The following is a 13981-nucleotide window of genomic DNA, read 5'->3' as shown; positions in this document are numbered from 1 at the left end:
CAATAAAATTTAAAACTTTTCCTCTACAAAAGACTAAAAAGAATGAGAAGACAAGCCACAGACTGGGAGAAAATAGTTGCACAAGAAATATCTGATGAGGGATTATTATCTAAAATATGCAAAATTCTTTTAAAATTCAACAATAAGAAAATTTTAAAAATCCAATTAAAAAATGGACCAGAGACCTTAACAGACCAAGATAGACTATTGGCAAATGAGCATATGCAAAGATGCTCCACATGTCATGTTATTAGGAAAATGCAGCCACTACACACCTCTCGGAACGGCCAGACTCCTGAACCAACAGCACCAGATGCTGGTGAGGAGGTAGTGCAACAGGAGCTCTGACGTTGTTAGTGGGAATGCAGAATGGTATAGTCACTTTGAAAGGCAGTTGGGCAGTTTCTTACTAAAGTAAACACACTCTTCCCATGCTCTTCAGCAATCATGCTTCTTGGTATTTACCCAACAGAGTTGAAAACTTAAGTCTAAACAAAACCCTGCACATGGTATTTATAGCAGTTCTATTCATAACTGCCAAAATTTGGAAGCAACCAAGATGTACTTCAGTAGGGAAATGAATAAGTGAACTGTGAAACATCTAGACAAGGAAATGTTATTCTGTACTAAAATGAAATGACCTATCAAGCATTTAAAAGACATGAAGGACCCTTAAATGCATATTACCAAGTGAATGAAGCCGATCTGAAAAAGTAACTTGATATACTGAACATGATTCCTTACTGTGTAACATTCTGGAAAAGGTAAAACTATGGACTTAGTAAAAAGATGTGGTTGGGCGGGGGTTGGGTGAGAGGATGAATAGGTAGATTCACAGAGGTTTTTCAGAACAGAGAAACTACACTGTATCAAACTAAAGTGGTGGATTATACATGTATACATTATACATTTGTCCAGCCTCATAGAATGCATAGCACCAACAGTGAACCTTAAGGTAAATTCCGGAGTTTGGGTGATAGAGAGTATGGAGTGTGGAGTGTCAACTGAATGGTTCTGGTGGGGGATGTTGATATTAATAGGGGAGGCTGTGCATGTGTGGGACAGGGTGTATGAGAAATCTAGGTAACCTCCTGTTAATTTTGTGGTGAACCCAAGCTGCTCTAAAAATAAATAAATAAATAAGCCCCCCTCTCATCCTCTACCCTCCAAAAGGACCATCTGCACCTGGAGTGGCATAATGACTTTTGACAGAGAGAGAGATAGTGTGTGTGTGTAGCAGGGGGGCTAAGCGTGTGGACTGCAGACTGGATGACCTTACTTGCTATGGAGCTGTCAGTGGGCTATTTTAATCTCTCTGCCTCAGTTTCCTCATCTATGAGATAGGGATAATAGAACCACCATCAAAGTTGTTGTGGCTTTTAAAAGAATACATGTAAGTCCTCAGTACACTGGCACGTAATGCCTGCTCCATGGTTTTTCCCTGCTTCTCATTTCTCATCTGTGAATGACTCAGTGCTTTTGGTATGTCATATGCTACCTGGAGTACTATTACATGCTATGCCATCTTTTAAAAAACAATTATTTTTCCCCTTTTACTGAATCATAACAAACATGCTGCTTTTTCTTTTAACAAAACTCTGGAGCCTAGATCTTATTTCCCTTTAGCTCTTACTCTGATTCTTTGTTCATTTTTCACAGCAGAATTTTTTTCTATATTTGCTGCTCAGAATCTTTGCCTTCATTTTTCTCTTAAACCTATTCATTCCAGGGTTTTGACCCTATCTTTCTAGTGAATTTACTCTGGTCAATGTACCAGTGACCTCCGGTGCTAAATTCGCTGTCTATTCTCCATCTTAAATCTCATTTGACCACTTCTTAAAGTCTTTTTTCCATTGACTTTTAGGGCTCCACACACTTCAGGTTGTCTTCCCACCTCATTATCTGTGTCTTCTCAGTCTCTATTGATTGCTCTCACCTCTCTAACCCGCTTACACTGGAGTCTCCAGAATTCAGTCCTTTGACCCCTTCTTTATCTACACATTCCTTTTGTATTCTCATCCAACTTCCTGGCTTTAAATACCAACATCAGTTTGGTGATGACTTTTCAAAAGTCTGGCCCAGACCTCTTCTGTCAACTCAAGTCTTCTATAGCCAAGAGCCTGCTAGACGTTTCCACTCAGATGTTCAGTAGACCTCCTCAGCTTCCAACATTCCCAATCTGAACCACTGATCCTTAGCCCCTAGTCTACCTGTAAGGTTCTAGTGGAAGCACCATTCTTTCATTTGCTCAGGCGATCAACCTTGAAGTCATCCTTGATTCCTCTCTTTCTGTCACCTGTATCCTGCCTGGAAATCCTTTAACTCTACCTTCAGAATCTGTACAGATGTGACTGTTTCTCACCACCTCCATCAGTATCAGTGGTCTAAGGCATGGACGTTTCTCACCTCAGTTACTCCTGTTGCCTCCAAACTGGTCTGTCTCCTTGTTCTGCCCATGTTTCTTTTCCTCCACCCTCTGTTCTGTCCTCAGTTCCACTGTTGGTGGTCCTAACGCAATTCAGATGTCACTCCTGCCAGAGCAGAAAATCCTTACAGTTGTTCCCAAGGCCTTACTGGATTTGGTTTCTGTAACTTCTTCAGCCACTTGTCTGCTCAAGCCCAGCATCCTCCTTGCTGTTTCTTAAACATACAGTGTTTCTGCCCCGGTGCTTTTGCATATATTCTTTCTTTTGATTGGAATGATTTCCCCTAGGAAAAGTTCATTCCCTACCTTTTAAAATTCTTGTCACTTCCTCACTTTTTTACCTTCTCAGTGAGGCCTTTGATGATCTCCTGTAGCCTCTCCTTGGCGCACTCCGTCCCTCTTCCTGCATTATTTCTCTGGGAGTACTTAACACCTGCAAAAATTTCACAGGTTCATGTACTTTAAAGGACTCTTAAGACTCCACTGAGCCTCTCACTTAAGGTTTTTATTTAAAGGCAGCTGGTACAGTACAGCAAGAGGGAGGAGTATAGGCAGGCACTAGGGATCTGGGAAATACTGGGTATCCACTCCTCCTCTCCTTGTATGTACACTGCAAACCCAGGACTGAACACCTGGCAAGATATGTGCAGAAGTTGACAGGGTTTTTTTTTTTTTTTTAATGCCCCTCTGGTCACATAAGTCATGCTAACTGCTCATCCAGGTAGGAAACCATCAGTAAACTGGCACTGGGAATGCCAGAGGCTCCTCAGAGGTAAAGACAGTTTTCCCAGTCTAGCTGATTCCGCCTAGACTTGATCCATATACCTTCTAAAATACAATATAGCATATTTTGTTTCTGATTTTCTACTACAGACACACATACACGGTGATTATAAGCTCCTTAAGGGCAGACTTTCTGAATCTTGTTCATTGTTGTAGTCTCCACCCCTTCAGCAGTACCTGGTACATAGTGGCTTGGCTCAGTTAATATGTGCCGAGTAAATTATTAAATAAATGGAGCGTATCTCCAGCTGCATAACTAAATTATAAGAGCTTTGTGAACAGCAACTGGTAACAAAGGAAGCTTTGTATCCTTTGTGGCACCAGGACCAGTGTTGGCAATCATTAAACTTTCAGTGGTTGACTTAACAAAATGGATCTTCAAGGGCCCACCCATTTCGGACACTATTTCAGAGAGCCTCCTGGATGACTTACAGCCAGGAGCCCAAGAATAATTTGTGTAGTGTAATAATAACTCAAACCTGTTAAAAGAGAGGTTTTTGTTCTTAGCTATTTTACTGAAGTAAAATGTAAATGTCTTACCCATAAGACATTGCAGTTTCTTCCTCTGTAGTCTGACTGGCTATTTTTCAATGACAGGGGCCATTTTGGCAGCAGGTAATATAATATTGCTTGTGGCCAATTTTTCTTAGAGTATATTTCTGAATTTTTAATGTAAGTCATTGGGAAAATATGACTCCTTTAATCTTTTGTGAAACAAAACTATACTTGAATTTCCAAGTTTTATGTTGAAATGAAAAGCATCTATTAAGCAGTTTTGTATTTATATAACAGACATGTTTGTAACATATTTGTGAATTTTTCTGTTACAATCAGGTACGTCGTTTCAGAGAAAGCAGACAAAATAATACGAATGAAGAAGATGATGAAGTTCGAGAGGTAATTTTGCTGTTAATTCCTTTGCATATTTGTCAGCTTGTTAAATCAGAATAACTAGTAGGTTTACTTAGTCAGTCCACAGGATCTTGGTTTGGAGGGTGGGACTGAGCAGGGGTTGGCTGATGACAGCTGCCTTTGACTTACTCCAGTTCAACCTACAAGTGAGTATTCTGGTTGCTGATATTCTCTTTTTAACCTTTTGCTATTGTTGAAAATTTAACTAATTGTTGATACATGGATGGAGTGGGAGGGCAGGGGGCAGGAATAATAGTCTGAAGAGTTCTTATTAGTCAAAATAATTCCCAACTGCTATTAGAGCATCTTATCAATATAAGATAAAACCTTACCCCACTGAGCTGATTTTGTTTGCAGCAAAAGAAGAAATTTAGTGTTTGGGTTAGCAGTGTCATTAAAGGTCCACTGGTCTTTCAAAAATGTTGAAATTTGCTTGATCACCCTCATCACTGTCTTTTCCATCTCTTTGTAGATTAGGAATTTGAGCTTAGCAACTGTTAACTTAAACTTTGGGCCTCTGTCTGGTACTTGGTGAATTCATTATTGAAATTCAAATTGAAGTATATTTTCCTATTTCCTAATTGCTGTAACTGTTGGATGATTGCTGTCTAGGATGATTGCTGTCTAGTACTTAAAAATTATTTTAGCAATTATTTTTTTTGGAGTTTTGTTTGCTTTCCTTCAGCATTTTCTATAGTACCTGTTATGGGTAGCCATTGTATTTTTTATTAGGAATATAAATATGAAAAAGATGGTCTGGGTCCTCCAGAAAGCCTCAGTTTAGTACGTGAGACAGAGATATGCAGAAAGAAAAATTTAAACCTTATGACCAGAAGTTTCATCCTCACTGAATTCATACAACTGTCCCATTAGTCCTTTTTTGTTCACTAAATATTTCAGAACTGTAGCTGACAGGTGGTGAATTGGAAAGAGCTGGAACTGCTCACAAGGACCACAGCCTTGTCTAACTCAATGAAACTATGAACCATGCTGTGTAGGGCCACTCAAGACAGATGGGTCATGGTGGAGAGTTCTGACAAAACGTGGTCCACTGGAGAAAGAAATGGCGAACCACTTCAGCATTCTTGCCTTGAGAAGCCCATGAAAGGTATGAAAGGCACAAAGATCTGACACTGAAAGAGGTACTCCTTAGGTCCGTAGGTTCCCAATATGTTATTGGAGAAGAGTGGAGAAGTACTCCAGAAAGAATGAAGAGACAGAGCCAAAGCAAAAACAACACCCAGTTGAAGATGTAACTGGTGATGGAAGTAAAGTCTGATGCTGTAAAGAAGAATATTGCATGGGAACCTCGAATGTTAGGTCCATGAATCAAGGTAAACTAGAAGTGGTCAAACAAGAGATGACAAGAGTGAGCATCAACATTTTAGGAATCAGTGCACTAAAATGGACTGGAATGGGCGAATTTAATTCAGGTGACCATTATGTCTACTACTGTGGGCAAGAATCTCTTGGAAGAAGTGGAGTATGCCTCATAGTCAACAAGAGTCTGAAATGCAGTGTTTGGGTGCAATCTCAAAAGTGACAGAATGATCTCTGTTCGTTTCCAAGCCAAACCATTAAATACCACAGTGATCCAAGTCTATGCCCTAATCAGTGATGCTGAAGAAGCTGAAGTAGAGTGGTTCTATGAAAACATACAAGATCTTCTATATCTAACACCCAAAAAAGATGTCCTTTTCATTGTAAGGGACTGGAATGCAAAAGTAGGAAGTCAAGAGATACCTGGAGTTACAGGCAAGTTTAGTCTTAGAGTTCAGAATGAAGGCTAACAGAGTTTTACCAAGAGAATGCAATTGTCATAGCAAACACCCACTGCCAACAGCACAAGAGACAACTCTACATATGGACATCACAAGATGGTAAACACCAAAATCGGATTGATTATATTCTTTGCAGCCAAAGATGGAGAAGCTCTATACAGTCAGCAAAAACAAGACTAGGATCTGATTGTGGCTCAGATCATGAACTCCATATTGCCAAATTCAGACTTTAATTGAAGAAAGTAGGGAAAAACCACTAGACCATTGAGGTATGACCTAAATCAAATCCCTTATGATTATACAGTGGAAGTGACACAGAGATTCAAGGGATTAGATCTGATAGACAAAGTGCCTGAAGAACTATGGATGAAGGTTTGTGACATTGTACAGGAGGCAGTGATCAAGACCATCCCCAAGAAAAAGAAATGCAAAAAGGCCAAATGACTGTCTGAGGAGGCCTTAGAAATAGCTGAGAAAAGAAGAGAAGCCAAAAGCCAAGGAGAAAAGGAGATATACCCATTTGGATGCAGAGTTCCAAAGAATAGCAAGGCGAGATAAGAAAGCCTTCCTCAGTGATCACTGCAAAGAAATAGAGGAAAACAATAGAAGGGGAAAGACAAGAGATCTCTTCAGGAAAATAGACATACCAAGGGAACATTTTGTGCAAAGATGGGCACAATAAAGGACAGAAATGGCATGGACCTAACAGAAGCAGAAGATATTAAGAAGAGGTGGCAAGAATATACAGAAGTTCTGTACAAAAAAGATCTTCATGACCGAGACAACCATAATGGTGTGATCACTCACCAAGAGCCAGACATCCTGGAATGTGAAGGCAAGTGGGCCTTAGGAAGCATCACTATGAACAAAGCTAGTGGAGGTGATGAAATTCCAGCTGAGCTATTTTAACTCCTAAAAGATGATGCTGTGGAAGTGCTGCACTCAATATGCCAGCAAATTTGGAAGACTCAGCAGTGGCCACAGGACAGGAAAAGGTCAGTTTTCATTCCAATCCCAAGGAAAGGAAATGCCAAAGAATGTTCTAACTACCACACAATTTCACGCATCTCACACGCTTTAAAGTAGTGTTCAAAATTCTCCAAGCCGGACTTCAAAAGTATGTGAACCGTGAACTTCAGATGTTCAAGCTGGATTTAGAAAAGGCAGAGGAACCAGAGATCAAATTGCCAACATCCATTGGATCATCAGAAAAGCAAGAGAGTTCCAGAAAAACATCTACTTCTGTTTTATTGATGACATCAAAGCCTTTGACTGTGTGGATCACAATAAACTGTGGAAAATTCTTAAAGAGATGGGAATACCAGACCACCTCACCTATCTCCTGAGAAATCTGTATGCAGGTCAAGGAGCAACAGTTAGAACTGGACATGTAACAACAGACTGGTTCCAAATTGGGAAAGGAGTATGTCAAGGCTGTATATTGTCACCCTGCTTATTTAACTTATATGCAGAGTACATCATGAGAAATGCTGGACTGGATGAAGCACAAGCTGGAATCAAGATTGCTGGGAGAAATATCACTAACCTCAGATATGCAGATGAGACCACCTTTATGGCAGAAAGTGAAGAAGAATTAAAGAGCCTCTTTATGAAAGTGAAAGAGGAGCATAAATAAGTTGGCTTTAAACTCAACATCCAGAAAACTAAGATCATGACATCCAGTTTCATCACAGATGGAGAAACAATAGAAACACTGTCAGACTTCATTTTGGGGGGCTCCAAAATCACTGCAGATGGTGATTGCAGCCATGAAATTAAAAGACGCTTGTGCCTTGGAAGAAAAGCTATGACCAACCTAGACAGCATATTGAAAGGCAGATATTACTTTGCCAACAAAGGTCTGTTTCATCAAAGCTATATGGTTTTTCCAGTAGTTATATATGGATGTGAGAGTTGGACTATAAAGACAGCTGAGCACCAAAGAATTGATGCTTTTGAACTGTGGTGTTGGAGAAGACTCTTAAGAGAGTCCCTTGGACTGCTTGAAGGTCCAACCAGTCTATCAGAAGGAAATCAGTCCTGAATATTCATGGAAGGACTGATGCTGAAGCTGAAACTTCAATATTTGGCCACCTGATGTGAAGAACTGACTCATTTGAAAAGACCCTGATGCTGGGAAAGATTGAAGGCGGGAGGAGAAGGGGACGACAGAGGATGAGATGGTTGGATGGCATCACTGACTCAATGGACATGAGTTTGAGTAAACTCTGGGAGATGGTGATGGACAGGGGGGCCTGGTGTTCTGTAATCCATGGAGTCATAAAGAGTTGGACACAATTGAGTGGCACCAAACTGAACTGATACTATGTAGAACTTGACTAATGGAGTTCGAGGCTTTCCCAAGGTGTAATTCACAGCTTTGTAGAATTATTTAGCTCAGAACATGAATCCCAGTATCATACTTAAATTACTTAAATGGACAAACAAAAGCATTTGTTTTTCCTTTAGAGATAAAAAACATGCTTCAGTGTCTTGTTCACGTAGAAAAACTCTCAAGCATTTTCTTTAATTGTAGGTTCCTATTTAAATAAGAAGCCAGATATCAGTAGTAAATATTTCAGGCTTTGCTGGTCATCTGTAGTATATGTCACTTTTTTTTTTTTTTTTTTGCAGCCCTTTAAAAATGTAGAAACTGTTCTTAGTCTGATTCAAAGTTCATAGTTGGACTGGCCTCTGATTTTTTTCTTATGTTCTATCTGAATTTGATTCAGGGTCGATATCTTTTTTTAAGCTGTAATACCAAGTGCTATTAATGGAGTGAAGAGACAGCCAGTAAGATGAGAGAAAATATTTGCAAATCATATATCTGATAAAGGATTAATAACCAGAATATATAAAGAGCTCTAAAATTCAACGAAACAACCTGTTTTAAAAATGGACAGAGGGCTTGCCTAGGTATTTCTTTAAAGAAGAGATACAGTTAACCACTAAGCATAGAAAAGATGCTCAGTATCACTAAACACTAGGGAATTCTCATCAAAACCATTAGATACACTTTGTATCCCTTTGAATGGCTGTTCTCCAGAAATTAGAAGGAAACAAATAATGGCAAGAAAATGGAGAAATGGGAACCCTTGTGCATTGCTAGTGGGAAGATAAAAGCTACTGTGGAAAACAGTATGATGATTCCTCAGAAAGTTAAACATGGAATTGCTATATGATCTTTAAAAATCTAAGTGTGAAAAATTATTTCTTACTGTTGTTTTTAATTCATACTTTTTTTATTACTAGTAAGTCTGAACACTTTTATATGAAACACTTGGTCATGTTCTTTACATACAACATTATTTTTTTGCCTCGGTCGTTGGCCTTTCTCTAATTGATTTATAAGAGCGCTCAGGTGAAAGTGTGTGCACACTCACACTGAGTGTTTGTGTAGCAGAATTAGGGGTTTTGTCATGTAAAAGAGGTCTCCATTCGTTCCTGAGGGTTTTTTGTTTGTTTGTTGGTTTAAATCTGGAATAGGGAATGAATCAAAAGCTTTTTTGGCATCCGTGAAGGTAAGCCTGTGGGGTTCTTCCTCCTGTGTTCTGTTAATATGGTGAATTATATTATTTTCTATTGTATTATTGACACATCCTTAGTATCACTTTATGAACCCCCTGGTAATGGGTGTACTGGTCTTTCAGTGCGCCCCTGGATTCCTTTTGTTTGCTTTGATATTCATGAGTAAGATACTGTAATTTTTCTTTTGTGCATGCAGTCCTTCATCAGTTTTCAGTATCATGTTATACTGGCTTTATAAAAAGAAATTGGCAGCTTTCTTTCTGAATTCTATCGAAATAGCCATGGAATCATCTGTTCTTTGAAGATTTGGTATAATTTACCTGTGAAACTTTCTGGTTGTGGTCATTTTCTGGAGTGTAGTTCTTTTAATTTTTTTCTCAAAGTGTTCTTTGTTAATTAGTCTGTTGAGACTGTCTTGGTTTAGTTGAGTTCTTTTATTTTCCAAATTACTTAGAACTGAGCAGAGTGCGTTGTCATAATTCTTTTAATTTTTTTTAGAAAATTAAAATTTTCTTTAGAAGATTTTCTTTTTTCCCCCCTCCATTCTCATTTCTTTGCTTTAACAATTCATTTTTAAGCAGTTTCATCTGTTCTGATATTCAGTATTTTTATTATACTTTTCTAGATATTCTGTAATTTTTGTTTTATTTTGCAATTTGAAGTCAGGGTATTTTCATTTTTAATTTTATTGCACTGTGATTAGAAAGTATGATATCTTTTTTGCTATTTAGAATTGATATTTTTCTTAGCATCCCATTATATATCAGTTAAACCATTTCATGGAGTCTTGAAAAGAAGTATATTATTTATTTTCAGAGTACAGAGTTCAACATGTATCAATTAGATCTACCTTAGTATGTAATATAGGTCTTTATATGTATTTTATATAGGTTTTTTTTTTATATAGGTCTTTATATTTAGGTCTTTATATATATTTTAATGTGTTGGTTCTTGTTATTTATGGTTGTTGTATTCTATAAAGTCACTGCAAACACTGAGTGAGTATTTAACTTACTGCTTCAAGAAGAAATGCAAGAATAGGCTCTTGCCAGCCCCTGGTTACAAAATTTTTGCTAACTGATTAATGCAGTGCCTTTTCTCTGTGTGTTTCTGTTTGAGGACACCTTATTCAGTATATGTCATTGATTCATTAACATTGAATTTGTGGCCAACAGCCCTATAATTCATGCCTGAATGACGCTTATCTGACAAGTGTATTTCCTCCACAAGGCACATCTTAGTTTCCTGCACTTAGAAACAGTAAACAACACTTCAGCAGTACACCAGGGGCCATTTTAAAAGTAAAATCACCATCCCAAAGCACAAAATTGTGAACAACATGGCACTACATGAGTTCCGAAAAGGACACTCATTTACAAGTACGAGAGCTGAAACCAGAAGCCTGAGTGTCACATTGTTCGACATCATCTGGGAATGTGTGTGTTGGGCAATTAAAATTTTTCATCACTCTGCACATGCCCATAAATGACCACAAAGATATCGGGAGTATTGTTTTGGGGTTACAAAAACATTTTGGCAAGTAGGTGAATTTGCATATAAGGGATGTGAAAATTATGAGGACTGGTCATACTTTATCTGGGACAAGAAAGATGAATTGAAATCTTTACAGTTTTTTTTTCTTTATGTTTTTTGTTGTATTCCCTGAAGTTTTTTCTTTTTGAGCTGTAATGCCATGTTGAGCGCTTGTAGTGAGTTAGCTGTTCCACTCCAGCAAGTGCCTCATGGTGAAGCTTGGCTCCCTCCTACCACCACTTCACTCCTGCTTCTCCCCTGCCTGCTTTGTTCTCCTCTCCTCCCTCAGTCAGCCCTGTCTGTCCATAGTCCGTGGATCACAGAGAGCGTGGAAATGCTCTAGCTGCCTGTTCCTAGACCCAGAACTTATCATTCTAGGCAAGAGAGACTGTTGTCATGGTTTCTTTGTAAGGATAGATCAATTTTGGAGCTCTCTACACTGTCTGAAACTCTTCAGCCTTCTCCCTTACCAAACCAGATATCCACTCTTCTATCCATTAACTCTTCCTCCTCGGCTTTGTGTTTTCTGGGTAGAGCATTTTTCTAATTTTATTGAAAACATTTAAAAAATTTTTTGTTCTTCTTGTTACATTTTGATAGGTTTAAAGGAAGAGGTCAGGGAAGCATTGCTTTTTTTGTTTTTAATCAGGAAATCTATATTCACTTCAGAGTTATTCAGGATATTTCATTAAGTCTCAAACTGGTTTTTTCTAAACAGTTTCTTTTCAAATTAAAATTTATTAAATTAAAATCTTGGTCCTAAGGTTTTTGTCCTTTTCCATGCTTTCACTTATTTTGTTCTACTTAATTCTTTTTATTATATATTTGAAAGAAATTATTGCTTATGTTTTCTGATTATAAAAGTCATATTTTAGAAAATGTTTATTATAGCAAAATTATAATATTCAAGAATAATGAAGAAAAGAAAAGTACCCTAAAATGTCATCACCCAGAGATAGATGCTATTTTTGTGAGGTTATTTTCTTGTTATTTATCAATAGCCCATTGTATAGAGAAGCTCAAATGATGACAGTCTCTTATAAATGGTGGTATTGAATTAGGCATGCGTGCACATGTACTAAGTCGATTCTGTCAAGTCCCAACTCTTTGCAACCCCATGGACTGCAACCCACCAGGCTCCTCTGTCCATGGGATTTTCTCTTCTTGCTTTCCTGACAAGAGGAGGTTGTCAGGCCCTCCTCCAGGGGATCTTCCCGACGCAGGGATAGAACTCGTCTCTTATGTCTCCTGCATTGGCAGGCAGGTTCTTTACCGCTGGCACCACCTGGGAAGCTTGTTGAATTAGGATTGATTGCTAATTCCTGCCAGAAATGCCATTTGTCCCAGTTCTGAAACTTCTGATTTTGTGAAATTTTATCGTCCTTAGTATACCTTTCAAAAGGTCTCCTTTTACAGGTAGTATCGCAAATTGATCTGGCAAATCACAGGCACTAAATTTGATTGCTGGAGGAGAAGGCTTCTCTTGTATTGCAGTTTTTAGTATGATGAGAAGAATGGGGTGGCAGAGGATGAAATGGTTGGATGGCATCACTGGTTCAATCGACCTGAGTTTGAGTGAACTCTGGGAGATAGTGAAGGACAGGGAAGCCTGGCATGTTGCAGGCCATGGGGTTGCAAAGAGTCGGACACAACTGATTGACTGAACAACAACAATAACAGCATGATTAGTGAAAAATAATAGTTTAGACAGTTTGGCAATATGAGCTGTTCATCAGAGTGACCAGATTAATGACTTGGAGGATGTTGCATTGTCCACTAATATGTGCTTTCCTCTTATCATCCCTGTCAGGCCATGAGTAGGGCCAGAGCCCTCAGATCTCAGTCAGAGGACGCTGCTTCCGCCTTGACTGCTGAAGACCTGATGAGTATAGATTTGGCAGAACAGATGGCTGATGACTCTGACGATAGCATCATAGCAGCAGCCAACAAAGGAAGAGGCCGAGGAAGAGGCCAAAGAGGAGGAAGAGGGCAGAATTCAGTGTCGAGAAGGGGGTCACAGAGAGGAAGAGGTGAGCCCCGAGTACTGTCTTCCCTACACATTGACACTTGGCAGTTGTGCAGGAAATTCAGAATTGTATTCCCATTGGCAGAATTGAGTTACACAGTCTTTCAAAAATTTATCTTTATAATGTGCTGAAACAGTCTTTGATGTAGTTCTGACATACACATTTCACTTAAATATTGCATGGCCACATGCACATGAAGTTTTTAATATATATTTTTTTACATACTAAAAGAGTTTAATACCTACTGTCATATTTTTTAAAAGAATTTCACTGTGTTTGAGGATTTTCTTGAAGATCCCGTGGTTAGGACTGGAACTTTCACTGCTAAGGGTATGGGTTCAATCCCTAGTCAGGGAATTAAGATCCCTTGAGTCTCACAGCAGAGCCAAAAAAGAAAAAAGTTTCACAGTTTTTCTTAAACAGTGGGTACATTTAATCGATACATTTACTCTCACATGTACAAAGTAATAGTGAAGGAAACACTTAAGGAAAATGGCCCACTGACAGTAGGAAGAAAACTCCAGATCATAAAAATTATTTTTGTTAGTGTCATAAGATACAAATGCCCACATTATCATGAAATGGCTTTATAAAATTTGTTTACAAAGAAAAACTGCCCACAAACAATTTGATTTCTTAATGTTAGTTAACATTAATTACCATCATTGTGTTTAATGTGACACTGTTGTCATTGAATAGTCCAAATAATAAAAGCTAGTCACCCAGTGACTTTCTAATGAAGTATAAAAATCCCTAGGAATATTTAAAAACTTTTATTAAATATTTATCTATAGGAATTTTAAACTGGTTAAAATGGGTAGTACTTTGGTTAAAACTCTCCTAGCAGGACAGTCTCCATAGTCTAGTGATGATTATTATCCTTGCATTTATAAATATTTTCCTTAAATTTTAAATGGACTAATGTGAACCAAATGTGGCCTAAGTATAGTCTCTGAAAATTGACTGATCAGACTCTATGTTTCTTCTTATAT

General features: G+C 38.3%; 1 protein-coding gene across 7 annotated transcripts in view; it reads left to right on the top strand.

Moving 5' to 3' along the window:
- MRE11 (MRE11 homolog, double strand break repair nuclease) overlaps nucleotides 1-13981 on the top strand; it is a 77919-nt gene that overhangs the window by 41953 nt on the left and 21985 nt on the right. For all 7 annotated transcript variants that reach the window (XM_061142861.1, XM_061142870.1, XM_061142846.1 and 4 more), the window contains 2 exons: nucleotides 4043-4105; nucleotides 12773-12992. In XM_061142861.1, the coding sequence (XP_060998844.1) occupies nucleotides 4043-4105; nucleotides 12773-12992 (283 nt within the window). The remainder of the gene's footprint in view (nucleotides 1-4042; nucleotides 4106-12772; nucleotides 12993-13981) is intronic.

This window comes from Dama dama, chromosome 1, assembly GCF_033118175.1.
Source record: "Dama dama isolate Ldn47 chromosome 1, ASM3311817v1, whole genome shotgun sequence".
Taxonomy (NCBI): Eukaryota; Metazoa; Chordata; class Mammalia; order Artiodactyla; family Cervidae; genus Dama; species Dama dama.
This window is presented reverse-complemented; position numbering and strand designations above follow the sequence as displayed.